At 42.6% G+C, this 18,264-nt stretch overlaps 1 protein-coding gene across 4 annotated transcripts in view; it reads right to left on the reverse strand.

Moving 5' to 3' along the window:
- Positions 1 to 18,264, reverse strand: part of LOC137475689 (deubiquitinase DESI2-like) — a 72,952-nt gene that overhangs the window by 18,607 nt on the left and 36,081 nt on the right. For all 4 annotated transcript variants that reach the window (XM_068193269.1, XM_068193265.1, XM_068193266.1 and 1 more), the window contains exon 2: positions 1,099 to 1,171. In XM_068193269.1, coding sequence (XP_068049370.1) covers positions 1,099 to 1,171 — 73 coding nt within the window. The remainder of the gene's footprint in view (positions 1 to 1,098; positions 1,172 to 18,264) is intronic.

The following is an 18,264-nucleotide window of genomic DNA, read 5'->3' on the forward strand; positions in this document are numbered from 1 at the left end:
ACCAGGAAAACTCTCTGAGTCTGTCTCTGTCCCCATCCAGGTGGCTTTCTCTCAGTGGAAAGTTCTGCATTGAAGGCATCTGGCTAAACTGTGAGAGGCTTCCAATGGTGCTACGGAGCTGAAAGAAGCCATTTCTAGAGTAGGGAGAAATCAAATCTTCCAGAGGGATTTACAGGCAGTGAGTGGGAAGTCTTTGCAGAAAGCCAGGCTGATTGTACTCTGCTGCCTCAGCACACAGGTCAGGCCAGGGGGTCCCTCCATGTCATACAGGCTGTCTCACACGGCCTGTGAAACACAGCCTGTGATCCTCGCGGTGTCACACAGGCCATCTCACAGGGCCTGTGAAAGCCTCTGTGCTCAAGATGGAAATAGCACCAAGAGGGGTTCTGGCTACTGCAAGGCACTGCATGAAAATACCATGAGTGAGGAGCCAAGTCATTCCCATTTAATGCTGAAAAATGAAAAAGTTTGTGATGCTAGTTCATCCTTCCCCACACTACAGATGTTTTCCAGATCCCTTGACTTTTTAAATGGGTAGCTCTAATCAGCTTGTACCCCATCCAGATAATTTCCTTTCTTTGTAACTCTTCTGTTTCAAATCAACAGTTTCCAGTATCTGGAAACCCACATTCCAAGATTTCTAGACCATATTCTAGACCGCATTCGTAAAGAATAACTGGAGAAAAGATTTTTCCTGACAGGGATTTAGCGGAAACACATCTGCAGGCCATAAGACAACCCCTGATCCACCTCTCTTCCCCCTCCCTCATTTCTCCCATTTTCTATCCCCCTTTTTCACTACAGAATGGCTTTCCAGCATTGCACCTCCCATTTGCCATCCTGCTACACACCTGCACAAGCTATACAGGCTGCAGTTACAGGCTGAATAAGAAGGGCTATGTGGTTCACAACAGAACTGGATGAGTTCCTCCTAGACTCCACAATGGACTCTGAAAAGAGAATTGGCTGAGTTTTTTAGTTTTTATCTCTCAAAATATTCCTTGCCAAAAGCTGTACGTTTGGGGTACTTTTCCATATCAGACTAGCCATACAGTTGTCCCCATGTTCTGCAGGTAGTAAAAGGGAAATACTTCATACCTCTGCCGTAGATCTCGATGCCAGAGTGGAAGACACCAATCCCCAAGGTGGAGGTGTATTCGTTTATCCAGTACTACAGTAAGAGAAAAGCCACATTGGGAAGCATTAGTGGAAAAGAAACACATGATCTTGGTCTAGGGTATATCCCCCATCTCCCCAGCTCATGTTAAATAGAAGAAAGATTTTGAAATTAACTTGAGACAAAAAAATTGAGACTCTTACAGACCAACAGAAGTGGGCACTATGTTTATTCAGCTGCATTGGATTAGCTGTCAAAAAAAATGCTCATCTAACCCTCTCCACCTAAGGTAGTAACCTGTATTAAGATACAGCTGGACCTGAACCTGCATAAACCCAACTGCTACAGGATGTGTGACTATTTATCTTCTCACTTAATACCTGACACTGAGTCAGTTTTATCAATTCACTTGCCTTATTAAATCTTCAAAATCTTCAGTAAGAGAATCCCCAATTATTTTCCACACACCTTGTAACATCACCTCCCAGCACCCTTATTATTAGTTTGGTTTTAGGCAAAGAGATCATAGAGTTGGAAGTTTTTTGCCCCAACAGGTCAGAGAAATTTTCAAGAGGAGCTGTTAAGTGACTCTTTTGTCTGGAGCCCAGCGTTCCCCCGTTCCATTAGAGCAGAGAAACACTGCAGTCCAGTGCATGCATGTGACGCTTCTCTGCCAAGCGCTGCGCAGGGCCTGTTTCCACCACACCGTGAAGGACAGTGCAGACACCCAAACAAGTCCCAGCTAAGCTAATTCTGGAGCGAGAAGCTGTACAGCCATGCCAGGGCAATGCTGCATTGAAGATAATGAGCCCTGCTCAGCATCAGTGTTTATTAGGTCAGCTGCAGAGCTGTGCTGCTATAGAAATGATGTTTTCAGGCACTGAGGAAACTGCCCATGCCTGGTATGTTTACAGTTCACTTGCAGCTACTGTGCAATGAAGATGCATCTTCTAGTAACTCAGAGCAACTAAATTCTGGTTTTAATCTACCACTGCAAGGAAAATGAGTGCTGTGCACTTGTTCCTGTACAAGGACATGACAGGTTCATTAAACTAAAATTCTCTCCTGGGTCTGGTAGCAGCTTCTTGTGGAACCAGAATAAGCTGCACCTTCCATCTATCTGGTGTCACTGAGCTGCCATGGTATGAATAAAAGCCCTTCTGCTGTTAGGCAGCCAGAGGTCTGGCATACTGCAACTACTGTGCTTGCACTACTTGCTTACATATTTAGGATGACTGCTGTAGCTCCATAAATCACCTGAAAATGTTTTCTGCAAAACCACTGCTACTGTGAAAAAACACAGTCGCTTTGACCCAAGCCTGACTTACTGTATGGCTAATCTTGATATCTTAAACCATGTCCCCGGAAATACTTGCCTCTGGCAGTACAGCAGTTCCATTTCCCTCCATAAAAGGCTGCAATGCTTCTTGTTCTTTGTGAGTTTGCTTTTATCACAAATGATGTATTGTTGCAGGAGGGCAGCAAACTGCCTGACCCCAGGTGGACCTCTGCCCACTGCTCTCTGCAGATCTTGTGTAACCTCCATTTACTCATGCACTTGAATTATGCAAACTCTTGTTTTTAGGGTCAGGTAGCTCTCAGCCTCTGCCAGTTGGGACAGTTGGGTGAACCCTGAATTGAACACCATGCCTGGTATTTAGGCGCCCTTGCCTTCTGCTGCCCTTCCCCACAGTTCTCTGCAGCAGGAATATCCCTACTCTGACAGGGGAAGAAGACAGAGGTGAAGGCCACATATGACACCATGGGACAAAAGCCTGTCTCTCCTGGACACAAATCCCTCCGTTCAGTTCCTGAATCTCCCACACCTCAGAGAATCGTAGAATCTTTAAGGTTGGAAAATACCTGTAAGATCATTAAATCCAACCATCAACCTAGCACCACCACCATGTTTACCACTAAACCATGTCCTCAGTACCATATCAACTCATTTTTAAAATTCTTCCAAAGATAGTGACTCCACCGCTTCCTTATACAGTCTGTTCCAATGCTTGACGACCCTTTCTGTGAGGACATTTTTCCTAATATCTTTTCTGAACCTCCCTTTACACAACTTAAGGTCATTTCCATCCTGTCAGTTGTTGCCTGGGAGAAGAGACCAACCCTCATCTCACTACAGCCACCTGTAACATGGTTGTAAAGAGCAATCAGGTCTCTCCTGAGCCTCATTTTCTCCAGGCTAAGTACTCCCAGTTCCCTCAGCTGCTCCTCAGACTTGTGCTCCAGACCCTTCACCAGCTCTGTTGCCCTTCTTTGGACCTGCTCCAACACCTCAATGGCTTTCTTGTAGTGAGGGGCCCAAAACTGGATACAAGATTTGAAGGGTTTCACCAGTGCTGAGTACAGGGGCACAATCACTGCCCTGGCCACACTATTGCAGCTACAGACCAGGATGCCATTGGCCTTCTTGGCCACCTGAGAACACGCTGGCTCATGTTCAGCTGCTGTAGACCAGCTCTCTCAGGTCCTTTTCTGCCAGGCAGCTTTCCAGTCACTCATCCCTCAGCCTAAAGCATTGCCTGGGGCTGTTGTGACCCAAGTGCAGGATCTGGCATTTCACCTTACTGCCCCTCATATGATTTGCCACAGCCCATTGATCCAGCCTGTCTAGATCCCTCTGCAGAGCCTTCCTACCCTCAAGGAGATCAACATACCTGTCCAACTCAGTGTTGTCTGCAAACTGACTGAAGGGGCATTCATGGGTTAACTCCTCAGATAGTCTCAGTGAGCTTCAGAGAAACACTGGTTTCTCAAGTCCTACTGAAACAAGTCCCAGATGATATGGGAAGTAGGTTGTCTTCTTCCCCCAGGCTGAGCTATTGTCTTAGGGCAAAATACAAAACTAATACAACCAAAACATGCCCAGGTCACACCAGCTGCTTTGCTTAGAGAAGTAACTAATAGGAAGAGAAGGGAGACTTTTTAAATCGGAAATTCTCTTGCCAGATATCAAAATCAGGGCTATCTGCAGAGCCTCATCTGTGTCAGGCTTTGTATTTCAAACAAGGAAGTTACACCAAAAGCCACTTGCAGCTATAGCTTTTTCTTCTTCCGTATAAAAGGTTATGTTGGATCCAAACAACAAATAAGCAAACAAGCAAGAAAAAACCCTCTCCTTGACTGACTACTTGTTAATGTTCTGTGACTTGACCACCTCTTACATGCAGAGCACCCTCATACATGCACACTCTTACATCACAACCCTGCCCTGTGCCCCAAGCACTCTTGTTTGCAGCACAGAATTTCAGCCCCTGCAACACATCCTGCCCAACTCCAGGAGCAGAGAAACAGGCCTCAGGACAGCTCTGAAAGTACAAGTGATGAGGAGGCTCCTCCAGATATAAAGAAGAGAGGAGCAAAAGTGTTTCTCTGGCTGATGCCAGGTGTTGCAAGATTATGACCATCACATGGACATTTCTGTACTTAAATGGTGTGCTTTTCAGTATTAATTCCTTTAAATGAGCTAATGTGGACTGAAGAGCAACAACCTCAACCTTACCTGAATTTGAACTGAACAGAAGCTATCCTGATTTAGTACTTTCTTTCAAATAATTTCAATCATACAGAGTGTTATTGAAGCAGGGTCTGATTTGCATCTTGGTTCAATTGATACAATACTGGTATTACCTATTAGCAAGACTGAAGTGCAAGGCAGCTCTGAATCATGGCTGTACTGTCCTCATCTCACCCCTGTCTCCAGGGTGCTGTAGAATCTGCCTCCAGCGTGTGACTGAACTCACAGTGAATGCTTCACAGCACTTTGGCACAGCCCCCAGCTTGTCTTAGGAGGAAGCTATGCTAAAGTGAACATGTCAGTCACTTGCTGAGCTGGAAAAGAGAATCCAAGCCAGATCTGAAACCAGGTTTGTACACACATGCACAAGCTGGCCTTGTTTTCCAAGGGGTTTGCAATTCTGAGCATAAGAACAGCAGCAACAGTCAGCAAATACTCATCTTTGGAGTAAATTGGTTATTGCTTAGATTAAAAACAAAAATCGGCAGCCTGTTCAGTCAGATGAAGAGCCAGGGAACTGAATACATCAGTATCTTAAAGGAAGTTGTGATTCATGCTTGCATTGCATAGTGCCGGAAAATTGTGCCCTAAACCATACACAGAGGGACTTGGAGCATTCTGTTTCATTTCCATCTTCAACAGAGAACAGCTCAGATGATAACAGAGGCAGGGAGGAAGGCTAATCTCGCTATAAGCACTTCATAATAGCAGCAAATAGCCCAAAACTCAAAATTCAAACCCAGAGAGGAACCTCTGCATTTAGTTTGTAGTGTATCAGTTAACAGCTTTTAATGAAGGTCCCTACTGAAGTAGAATTTGAAAATTTTTAGGTTTTACTCAGGTTTTCCCTGATTTTCCGTGGTTTGGTTCAGCAATCAGAATAACCAGTGAGATAGTTTAGATTGTGGGGGATACTCTGAGTCAGTTCTCGTGTTATTCACTTCATTTATCCATCACACAGAGGTAGAAGTAAAAGTCTTACCAGAGCAGTGAACCATGCCCTAACTTTCCAGAAGAGAAAGAAAAAAAGCTTCATTATATTGACATGCATCTTTTAGGTCTAGAATGGAGAAGCAGATGATGTGACATTGGCAGATTATATCATCCTAGGAGTTTTGAGAGCAGGAGTTCCCGGGAACTCATGCCAGAAACATGAGTCTCCAGATAGAAGAGGCCCATCCATGTAACCACTAATTTCTGCCATCAACTAATACTGTACTATAACACTGAAGTTTCTGTCACTAACTCTCTCTTCCCTACTTCAGAACTACTTCATTACTTTCCATGGTGTGTCACCAAAATCTTTCCTGCATCAATGGGCTCAGCAGTTTAACTAAACAGCTCCCCAGATGCTGGAGACAAGACCTTTTTCATAAGTATCTCAGATATTCTGAGCAACTGATACTTTCTCTGAGCAGCCAACACACTAAGCAAAATTCAATTAATCACCACAATACTGACTGGGTATTCCACTCCACCAGATCCAACCACTACTGAACAGATGCTAATCCTTCCTTCATTGTGATCTGTGTGAACATATGGAAAAGAAATCCACCAGTTGTTAATTAGATCTGATTTCAATAATAGCTGCAAACTCAGTACCCATGGTGATAGATCCTTGCCGAAAGCTCTACTCTTCACCAGGTATCACACACGAGCAATGTCTGAGCCAGCATACCAGGCTAGAGAGAGCTTGGCTCTGACATCCAGGTATGACCACACACTACTGTGACCAAGACCTTTACCAGAGATGGGTGCAGATGATGAAACAGTAACTCTCTTCTCAAAGCACCATCTGCATGTAATTCAGAAGGATAACTTCCTTTCCCCTGTGAGTTCACTGGCAGAGCTCTGCTTCTAGGAGAAAGGAAAAAAAAACAGTAAAGAATGATATTTAGATATTTCTAGGGAGCAAGGAGCATGTTAAGGGACTCATGTCAACACAGGTCCCATAAGAGACTGTCAGCCCTACCACCTGAGCTTGATTTTAATCCTTTCCTTCTTGGGGGCCAAGTCACACACTGTACTTGGCCCTTTACAGGGATGTCTCCTCTTTATAGGATGGGAGATCTGGCTTCCTGAAGAGACCCTTGGCTCAACAAATCCAAGTGGAGGACATCCAGGACAGTGCTCGCCCCTGCAGTCAAGTTATCTAAGCAGCCTCATGAAGACATGCAAAGGACTGTGTGCATTAAAAAATACACTGCTCAGTCATATCTCAAACACGAAGAGAATGCTCTGCAATGTTAAATTTCAGCACAAAAGGCAGTCTTTTAAAGATAACATCAGATTGATGCAGGAGACCAGCTAGGGAACATTAAAGCAATACCTCAGCATTATGTCCTGAGATGCATTGATCCAGAAATTTGAGAGCACAAAAGATAAAACTAGAGGGGAAAGCTAGAGAACAGCATTTCAGGAAACCAGCAAGTAAAATCCCAGCTGTTTACAGCATACAGCCAGCAGCTTCAGAAGAGTTTGTTTCCCCAATACATCTTTCTAAATCAAGATCCAGAATCTTGGGCCCACAGCGGTGGAAGGAGAGGGGCCATAAAAGATCACAGACTATTGATTATTCCCCAAGTAATGTCTGCAGGGGTGAAGGAAGCTTTGCTTCAACTACAGACATGCAGGACAGGGGGCTTCCTGCAGATCCAGGGCTCTTCAGTCATATTGCAGCAGTGCTCACTTCTGTTCCACAGCCCCAGGCATGCACACAGTCCTGCAATATATCCCAGTCCTTCTGCTGTTCACCCCTTCTGCCCTAGAGCTCTAGTGTTAAAAACTCACTATCATGTGGGGCGACATCAAATTTTACAGCATGGCTACTATTAGCAAGTTTTCTTTTGCAATTGAGTGAGACTCAAGCTCATTTCAGTGTGACCCATGTCTCTTACACTCCATCCTCCAGGAGTCCAAGGCTAGTATATTCATCAAGTCTAAAATGCTGTTTTCCTAATAATACTGTGAATACAGATTAGGTGGGAAAGGGTTTAAATACATGTAAGCAGAACAGCAACTAGATAAAGCTTAACAGAGTATTGGGGAGTGATGACACAGACATGTCTTTGCTACTTCACACCTGGGAAAAGCTACCTGGGTGGGTCCTCACTCCAGCACACACACTCACTTCCCAGCTGGAGGATCATCTCCTATGTCAGGTCCTCTTCACTGCTGGCAAAAGCTATCAATCTGCACGTCAAGGACATGGGCGTGAAAGCCCATCACGTCACTCCAAATCAAATCAGCCAAAAGCACCTGCTTTAGTCAGGTATGTTAACTTTCAGCTGCAATTCCAGACAGGGTTAAAGAAACAAAATGCTGCAGTGAGGACGTCTGTGTTTACAAACAGGTGCAGCCTCCAGTTGCAGTAGGCAATAACTTTCAAGTATCAAGAAAAACAATTCCCAGAGGGTAGTCACTGGAAAAGCTCAGGAACTACAGGTTTTCTTCCAGGAGGGCATTCTCAAATACTGAGAACTCTGCAGCTTCAGTGTAGCAAGAGAGCTTGTAGCTTTGATGAGGCAGGGATACAGGGTGACATAAGGACCCCACTCAAGAACCTCACTTCATACTCGGATTGGCTGAAGAACAGACATCTGAGGAGCAGAGTCACAGAAAGAATAAAAAGACAAGGCATCCTTTGGCATGCAACTGCCTCTGTTCTGCTGCATTTTGAATGAAAGAAGCTTCTACTAATGATACTTCTCCACCCTTCAGGTTAATACACTCTAATAGAACAGGAATTTCCTGGGAAACAACAGCCTGATACTTAAAACTGATACTGCTAAACATATTCCCTCATGCAAACCCACAGATACTAGGAGAGGAGACCCAAGGCAAGATGCTCAATTGCAGCCTTGAGAGGAATGAGAGGACAAGCCTCTGTGGGACTGCAGCAGCCAACTCTGTCTCAGCAGGTCTTTCTATTTCAGCCAAGTTCTGCTCTCCAAAGGAACTTTTCTTCTCAGTTGGGCTAAATAACATTCCTTGGCTGTCTCCTCAGGAAGAATTTCTTCAGAGTTTACTGTGGCTTTTCAGACATTATTATAATATGCATCTGAATTGCCTGATGCATGAGCCAACAATAAAACCTTTACAATCAAGAAGCATAAAGAGCTTATTTCAGAGGCTTCTAAAATGCTGTGTGTGGATTAAGAACTGCTGCTGCTGCAGAGAGAGATTGAAAATCTACTTATGATTCAATGTTGTGACGCAATGCGATTTTAGTGGAAGAATATGAGGACAGAAGAAAATATTAATCATGCTGTGGAAAGGAAACAGTAAGCATTTCACAAGTTAACTTTTGCATGTATTCAGAATATTTTAATTAAAGTCACAAACAAGATTTAGGTGTGACAATGGGATACCTCCAGCATTTCCACTTACAGCCTCATCCTATAAATGGTAGGTACAGTTCTAGCTCAGTATACTGGTATTACTTGAAGTCTCTTACAATTTTCTGCTTTCTCCATTACTGTTTACACTTTCTACCATGTTACGCTGCTGGCAGGTGTTGTCCTGAGCAGAACTTCCTTCCTGCAGCTACATCTGTGAGGTGTTTACAAGTTTACTGCTGTGTATCCTTGGCCTCAAGGCATGCACATCGGAAGCTGCTATTTGGAAGGCAGCTGACGCGCTGTGCTCTGCATTAAATACAGTTCTCTTGTTGAGGAGAGCCAACAGTCATCCAACTCGTGTTTCAGTGCTTGAGTGAGAACCTGCCTTACGAACAGAGACATAGGGCAACTCACTGGCTAAAATAAACAACTATTTTCTGTCCCTGCAGAATGACCATCCCTGTCTCTTCTGTTTGTAGGTTCACACAAAGCCATCCCACCAGGCCAAGGATTTGTCACACCAGTCATAACAGTAATGGCCCACCTCGGCTGTCTGTGTACCAAACACGGCATTTATAGCAGGCTGTTTACAGCATACAAGAAGCAATATGCCATTTTTCCAACCTCCACCTGTTTCCCTAAACTTCATTATTAACTGTGCCTGAAGGAGTCAGCTCAGTGAGCCAGGGTGGGACTGGGGACATCAAACAGAAGTCACTGAGGGGGAGTTGCTGGAGCAGGTGCCAGTGCCAAGAGCCTGTCCCACACAGTACTCTTATAAGCAGCCCTGAAGAAGGATTATCCATGCTATTGCATACCCCTTTACATGCTGTATCTCCTTAGTTTGGACAACTTTTATGAAACTCTTCATCTCAAGCATATGAAGCCAGAAAAAAAGTGCATCCATTTGCAGGATTACACTGAAATATATTCACTCATGGAAGGTGCCTGAGAAACTCACATGTCTTAGAAACTTAAGGAAGTAATAATACCTTTGCCTTAGATGCATTCACAATGACAAATTGAGAGGTATTTAAAAAGAACAGCAGCAAAATGATCAGGGAAGTGGCAAAACTGACATATAAGAATTAATTTAGAAGCACTAATAGCTTGGCAAAGCAATGACTGCAAATGACAAATCTGCAAATATTTGAAGGGCTGACATGAATTATGGGAGAATATTTTTAAGAATGATAGAAAAGATTCAAGTAAGAGCAACATACTCAGTTTAAAAAGAAGAGAGGCTTTGAATAAGTGCTTAGAAGATTCCTAGCAGCAAAAAAAGAACAAGAAAACATTTGTATGACTCAAAGCCAGATATTGAGAAAGCCTTAGTTTGCCTGTGCAAGACAGAGAATTGAATGGTCTGAACTGTTTTGCTCTGCTAATGTCAAGGAGGCTGTTAACATTCTTGGCTGAGTGTATTTCAGATGCCACACACCTATCTGCATTGTGAGCCCGCAGCCCAGACTGTCAATAAGTAGGCTTCCCATCAAAGAGGATTCAGATGAGCTGAGAAAAAAAAAAAATGCAAGGGAGATAAATACCCAACAGCTTGGACAGGAGGTCATCAGGAGCTGTCTGCAGTGCAGATGCTTTGGCTCTGGAACTAGATTGACCCTGACGTCTCTGGTAGGGTCAGCAACACAGCCCTAGGGCTCTCTGTCCATCTCGCAGAAAGGATGTAACTGAGAACTGTAGTAACAAATAGGGCTGTTAAATGATTTTTCAGATGTGGAGTAATGCTGTGGCCTTGCTCAGACCAAGAAACATTAAGATCTCCTTTTCCTTGTTGGTAAGGATCCTTTGCTATCTTCCGTGGACCTGTAGCAGTATTTCTCTCCAAGAAGCTAACTTCATGCTGATATCCAGCAGTACAGAGAGAAAACAGTAATTTAGTGCATCCTTTGCAAACATATGCCAGTTGACACATCAGTCCTGTCTAGGCCAAAACATCTGCTTTGTTCAGAGTATTGGGCTGCAGGTAACATGCACCCCATGTCCCCCACAGAACAGCTGATTGACAAGCAGCTGTCAAAAAAAAAAAAAAAAAATTGTGCCGAAAAGCATAGTTCATCTTACTCTGGTAGATTATTAGCAGAAATTTGAACTTCAGTCTTTCAAATCCAAGATGAACACCCTAATCACTAGCCATAGCTTCTCCATCAAATTGATGCATGCACATGTAAACTGCCCAGCAGAAGAGAGTGAGAGATTCATGCCATCAAATAAACCAGTAGCTAAGACTTTTCTTCAAAAGGCTTGTCTAAATCCCTGCTCAGGTTCCTGAATTTCTCTTCCATGATAGCAAAATGCTAATATGACACTGACTCTTCCTTATTGACTTGCCCTCCTTTGGAATGTTCCTGCCTGGGCAAACACAAATACCTATTTTTTGGTTAATCCAGGCACACCAACAGTCCATGCCTAACCACCTGAGGCAGATTTCTTGTGATCTCTTCTTGGGTTTCTAATGAGAACATGCAAAACACTAATCTCTTTCAAGCTAGAGTATACTTTCAAACACCCTTCACCATGCTGTTTCCATTCATAAGTAGTTCAGGAATGAAGTATTACTCATCAGGATCCAATTCATAGCCATGACCTTCAGAGCCTTTGAGGGAGAAAATGAATACCTATGACAAAAAGTCTATCTGCTTGTCCTGTTAACAGGGCTTGATGGCTTGGTGGACTAGGGAATTCACTCTTTTTCCTGAATGGTGTTCTGTTTTCTGTTATCCTCTGACAGTGGCTCACACCTGTCAGGTGATCCAGACAAGCATATTCAATCTTCATTTCATATCATAAGCCTTGATTACCTATCAAGATAATTCTGCCTTTTCTCCTAACCATATCTAGATGGTGGCAGAGGAAGGAAGGATCATCTCCAAAATTTCTAGGCTGTGACCAGCCTGAAGGAATAGGATGCAATGGACTAACAATAAAGCCCCTCTTGTGACACATAGAGCCTTGAAAATTTTGATCAGCTGCACACAGGCCACTTACAACTTCCTTTTGTCAGAGATAACTACTAGGTGGAAGGAATACCCATACTTGCATTGGAATTCAATTTATTAATGCTTTCACCAAGGGCAACAGCCTCCTAGATACACAAAGCAGGGACATCTACTCTCTTTATACCAAGAAAGTATAAGAAACTGGTTAAAATAATTTCTGACTTCCACCAAGTTTCTACATGGATAACTACTTGGAGAAGACTGAGGTAACAACAAAGTAATTGCAACTGCAGCCATAAGACAGGGATGAGAAGTCCATTTATGATATCACAAAAAGCCCCTGAGCACCAGATACAATAGAAGAAATAGTTCTTTTTCTTCCATCCCATTAATGCAGAGCACAGCAGCACACTGTTTTCAACCTGGTGTGCAGAGACCCAAGGTAGACAGGAAACAACTTCAAAGAAATCTGTAGGCTAGCAGAAGTACATTTGTTAGACAAAAGCTGATATCTTCAGTAGGAAAAAAAATTAAAATGAGAGGCACACAAATATTAAAGGAAATAAAATGATTGCCAAAAAAAAATAGAGAGAAAAAAATTCTAGGGTTCAAACAGGAAGTAGAAGCATATTTGAACATCAACAGACAAACTGCTGAAGGATAGTTCCATAGCTAGGATGAAAAACAAGAATTTGAGAGGGATTCCCTGCTCTGCTATGGACATACCACAGATTTACTCCAGACCAGGCCAAAACTGAAATTTCATTAGCATGATACTACATTCACATTCAAAACTCTGATCCTCCAAATTCTTTTTCCAATTCCCATTTACCCTGAAGTATTTAATACCATCATTATCAGCAATCTGAATGGAAGACCTTCCCATTCCACTACAGTGTGAGCTCCACACTCAGGTAAAGAGAATCCCCAATGAGGATGAAGATCCACAAAGTAGGACTTATCCTGGGGATTCTTAATGGCAGCATTAGCACCTCATAGCTAGGAGTTAAACCTACCCACAGGTGAATATGGATTCTTACAGGAAAATAAAAAAAGAACGTAAGATTCCCTAGATTTTCTCTTTGTGCAAGGATTGCGTAGAATCAAAACTATATGTTGTATAGGTGTGTAAATTCTACTCAGTCTCATTCCCATTCACTTACCAAAACCAGTTGTGCCTGTCCTGTGAGCCAAGAGCAGATCAGAAAAGAGCAGGGTAGGACCTGCTTGCACTAAGCAATCTATACTCCATGCTGGCTTTGGTGGCACACATTCAAAATACCTCATAGTGTCCATGAGAGATATTGACTGCGTGCCACTAACAATAGTTTGCTATTGCAAAAGAAAAAAATCAATATTTGTCTCCAAGCTTCTGAGAAGAGAATTTATTCTGCAGCATAGATGGGGAAAACCCTTTCACAATGTGAGCTGAGGTTTTTTTCCTGGAGAGGTTCCAGGGCCCTTGCCTGGCTGGCACAGTGCCTAACCAGCTTAGCTTAGAAAAATACTGGGAAATACAGATTCCTGCAGCTAACAACCTGTCCTTTTACCCTACAGTGTTTGCTCTGTCTTGGATAAAACTCTTCAAATACAGTGCCAATGTCATACAGTGTCTCATCTCTCTGCACTTCATACAAGTAAATGGATATGTGTGCATTTTGCCATAATTGTGTACTCTCTGCTCTTGCAGCACAACTCCTGAGGAATCGCATTGCAGTGATATCTCCAGATTAGAATTTAAGAGATAAAAGAGAAAACAAGGAACCTGAATATAGCAATGATAAAATGCTGCTGTGCCATGGAGACTCAAGCACATCTTCCCTCAAAACCCACTTCTGCTGGTCTGAAGAATGAAAAAAAATAAAACAGTAAAACAAGGAACATTTCATTGAGAAGGGAACTGTCTCAAGAAGGGGGAAACTGTATAATCTAGCTCAATGCCAAAATGGGATGTTGGAATAATTATCATCTACAAGGCACAAAACTGATATGGAAACACCAATCAGAGAAGTTCAGACAGAAAATTGTTTATAACCCATGACCCAAGGGCTTCTATGCTGAGTCATTGTAACACTATTTAAAATGACCAAATACAGTAAACATGAATAGCTTAGGAAATAAGTAGCCAATTGTTGGCATTTACCTATTGGATGCTGACAAAGTGTTTTAAGGATACTTTTGCTCACCTCATATGAAGATACAACAGAAGAGATTAATATGTACAGCATGCCACTGTGGCTGGGAACAAATTAAAAAGCTGTGGGAGTGTCTTAACAACTCTGATGTAATGTACTCTGCTTTGGTTTGGGTGGGAGCTACAAGAGGTTTGTTTTTTGGGTTTTTTTTGGTTTTTTTTTTTCCCCCAAGAATTCCCTCTGTCTTTATTTAATGAGCAGCACTGGATGTGCACCTCCAAATGCATTTAATAGCCATCTCTTGCTGAAAGACAGAAACGGCTGTTAGGAGCAGTGCCTGGCAAAGAATCATCAGCATTTGGTCTATGAAGATACTGTTTTGTGTGCAAACAACTTCAGATTAAAATGCAGGTGTTTGTCCCTTTAAAGGGGCAGCCTCTGTGCTTGCTTCTCCCAAGGGTCACACACACCCTTGCACAGAGAAAGGCACAAACCTGACAGTGAAGCTTCTTTGGAAAACATTAAGTTGTCCTTTCTTTCTTCTCCTTACCCCCACCTCATAAACAGCACAGCATGTGTTGGACTAGCATTCAGGCTGCCCTAAATATTTCCTTTCTTCTGGGCACAATAGTGATTTTACACTTGTACTAAAGCAAATCTTCTGTGCTAGTCTGCTGTATGTTGCATACATCTAGAAACAGATCTGAAATGACTCAAGAGATTCAGACAACTGCTTCCTTCATGGACTTGCATCTTACATCTTGCATCTCCACATCTGAAATGTACCCAGTAAGATCGGGAACTGAAGAAGAAACAAGAAGATAAGGAAATACTTTAATAAGACCAAAGAGGAGAACTTGCTTTATGTAACAAGTTTCTCTGGGAATATTCCTCCGTCTCCTCCTCACCACCCCCATTAGTATTTATTTCTATGAAAATCCATTATATACTGCAACTACACCTTGGTTCCTGTTTGCTGTGGTGAAAAGAGAAAGGGTTGTATATTTGTACCATGGAGTGCAAATGGTGTTGTCTGCCAGATCCCTTGGAGAGCTGCCAAATATTTCTCCTGCATGCAGAGCCAGCATCTAATCTGAACTCTGGCCAGGCTGATGTAGGAGAAAGAGGTAAGCACTGTGATGCCTCACCTAGCTCACATCCTCTAATATCAAAGACCTCTGCCCTCAGATTAAGCTGTCTCCGTAGACTAGCCTTTATAAGAAGAAAGTATTCTAAGATAGCTGGGCCCTTCTAGATGCCTAGATATCTATTGCAGAAAAACAAAGCCTTATTTGGCCTTAGGAGGTAGGCCATTGTCAGCTTTCTCAAAAGCAGATTGCAACTTATATCTAGAGGTGAAGAAGCACACTCCAAGCACACCCCCATTTTGATTACTATCTAAAATAAGAGCACATGCTCTTAATAGGACACTATACACAACTCCTATTCCATACTGACCCAGAAGTTCTTCTCAGAGAACCAGAGACATAAAATTCATCACCGTCTTTCCAGAGTGATCCATAGCGCAGAACAAGGGCAAAATGCCATGCAGTTGTTCTCAGCTTCAACACAGACACAACTAGCATAAGTGATTAAGGGTATTGTACAGCACATGTGGATTTCAGTTCCCTTGAGTTGCTTTTCTGTAAGTTCACTCATGCAAGCTAAGGAATACAAATGGCCATAAAGCCATAAATTAAGCTAATTATCCAGTAAACAAAGAGAAAAAAAATATTCCTATTCCTATCTAGCAGGGAAGTGATCTGGACACTCTAGCAATGAAAGTCATGCAGGTGATGAATAGATAGATCTGAGACCATTCAGTTCCCACTCCATATATCTGCCTTCTCCCGAGTTAGATGGATGCATGCAAGAGGCAAAGAGATTCATCAAACAAATAAGATCAGCAGCCCAGCCTGATATATTTCATCTTATGTGAAAGTTCCATTTGCTCTATGAAGTATGAGTTCAGTAGCATTTTTGTAATTCATTTTACTGTGATTCCCTTTAACACGACAATAATCTTGTTTAGCTTCTCTTACTGGAAGAGACGACAAAGGGATAAAATCCCCAAAATAATACAAAACTGGGCATCATGACCAAAAGACTGCTTGCGTGACTGGGCCATCTCAGGAAGGGCTAGTGTCACCAGATGGAGTTCACAAACCAATCTCTCTTTGCATGCTTCCTATCAGATCTAGACGAGAAGTAGCTCAATCTCTTGGGAGCCAGAACTCTTTCTCTGGCTCCTATTTACAAAGTGTCTTTGTGAAATATGATGGAATCCCAGTTCATGGCTGAGGCTCATTGTTGGTATCCCAAATGAATCATCAACAGCAGGACAAGGTAAACACCAGCATATTGTAAGCAGGAGAGTATTACCTCCTTCCACAGGAGATCATCAAGAAAACTTCACAAGCAAACAGGATGTATTTGCTCATGCACCACATACACAAACATAAATACAGTCTGTATGCGTACAACAAAGCCTTAGAGAACAGCAGTGTTTTAACCCTCTGTTTTCCACCAGGTGGCTGGCTAGCAATATGCAAACATCTCTAAGACTGTGCACAAAGCCAACAATCAGTCTCCTTCCACATATGCTATTTTAGTAATCAAGCCTAGAAACAAGCCCAGTATTGCACCAAAGGTGCAGCACTGCAGACTGGTCCTTGGCAAAACTCCTTATAGGAACAATTTTCTCCTAATCATCCTCTTCCAGAACATGGTGACTTACACAAGTGTGCTGCTGAATTCCTAGGAATGGCTTTGCTTTCTGTGGCAATAATTAGTCTGCTCAGAAGACAGCCTTCTTCAGCAAGTAAACTACAGAAGATGCAAATCTTTTAACTCGCAGCTAACTTTATCCTCCAAAGTGCATTTGTACGTGGTAAACAACAACAGTAAACACACAGCTTGGTTTGTTACCCTGCAGCAGCAATGTCCAGGTAACCAAGTATGAAAACAGTGCTAGATAGAGAAAAATAGCCAGCAATGCACATTTTTTCCCTCTTTGTTAAAAAAAGACAACCTACTGTGACATGAGCTTCATTTCTATTTTGTGTAATTGTGCAGCCATAGTTTCTACCTCACTTGAACACTAATACCATGGGGTCTGGGCACCCATGTTTGCAAATACCTTCTTTGCTTTCCCTTCCAGCTCAGTCCTAGCAAGGCACATAATCCTCATCTGTTTGATCAGATGGCACTACAGAACGGATGTGAGCAAGACCAGCCTGGTGCTGAATTGCTGTGCTGGTGCCAGTCCTAAAGAAAAACACTCATGAGAGAAAGAATGCCAGCTAGGTTCAGCAGAGAGATGGGATGGAGAATAACATGATTCATGTCACAAGTGAGACATGAAGATGCTTTGGAAGATGCTTCAAGTAAACAGGAATCAATCTTGAGTTTTAAAGCCTTAAGAGTAGCCAAGATTTTGGAAGCATTCAGATGCTCTGTTTATTCAGCATGTGGAACTGCTTGGCATTGTGGCACTCAAATCTTAGTTCAAGTGCAGTCACAATAAAGATTTAGACATCATGAACACACAAATTAGGAGTGGGAGAACCTGAGTGTCCAGCAGAGAGCATTGCAGACAGCACTCTTACTGCAGACAGCAACTCTCACTCAAGTTGCCTCAGGACCCTGTCCTTTCAAGAGTAGATGAAAACATTTTTACTTTTAGCTTCTAGACAGACCTAAAAATAGAAAAATAACCTCTCCAGTAACATTTAGTTCTTCAATCCTTCTAACAGGTCAGAAGAGAAGTCTTTAGGGCCAAGTGATAAGCAAAGCTGTAAAAGGAGAACTCAAACCTGACACCCACTGTTGCAGAAAAAATTAATTCAGTCTTTCCATCAGAGTTTTCTTGTTTCCAGCAAAATAAAACTAGTGAGATTCCCATGCTGGAACCACTCACTTTTATTTTTGTAGAAGTAAGAGGAGTGAGGAAATCAGAAGAGGACGTAGCTTTTCAGCACTAGGTAGTACACCTGCAAGATACCAGCAAGGGCTGTTGATACAGAAGGTTACATTTGCTCAGGAAAACTGAATGAAAGAAAGAGCCATTGAGGCCTAATAAAGAAGCAGAGGTAAAGCTCAGAGAAGCCCCAGAGCTAAATTTGTGTGAATGTGTTAGAAGGAAGCATCATATATGCTTGTGCTGCTCCATCTCCCAATTGTA

The sequence above is a fragment of the Anomalospiza imberbis genome, chromosome 6 (genome assembly GCF_031753505.1).
Source record: "Anomalospiza imberbis isolate Cuckoo-Finch-1a 21T00152 chromosome 6, ASM3175350v1, whole genome shotgun sequence".
NCBI lineage: Eukaryota > Metazoa > Chordata > Aves > Passeriformes > Viduidae > Anomalospiza > Anomalospiza imberbis.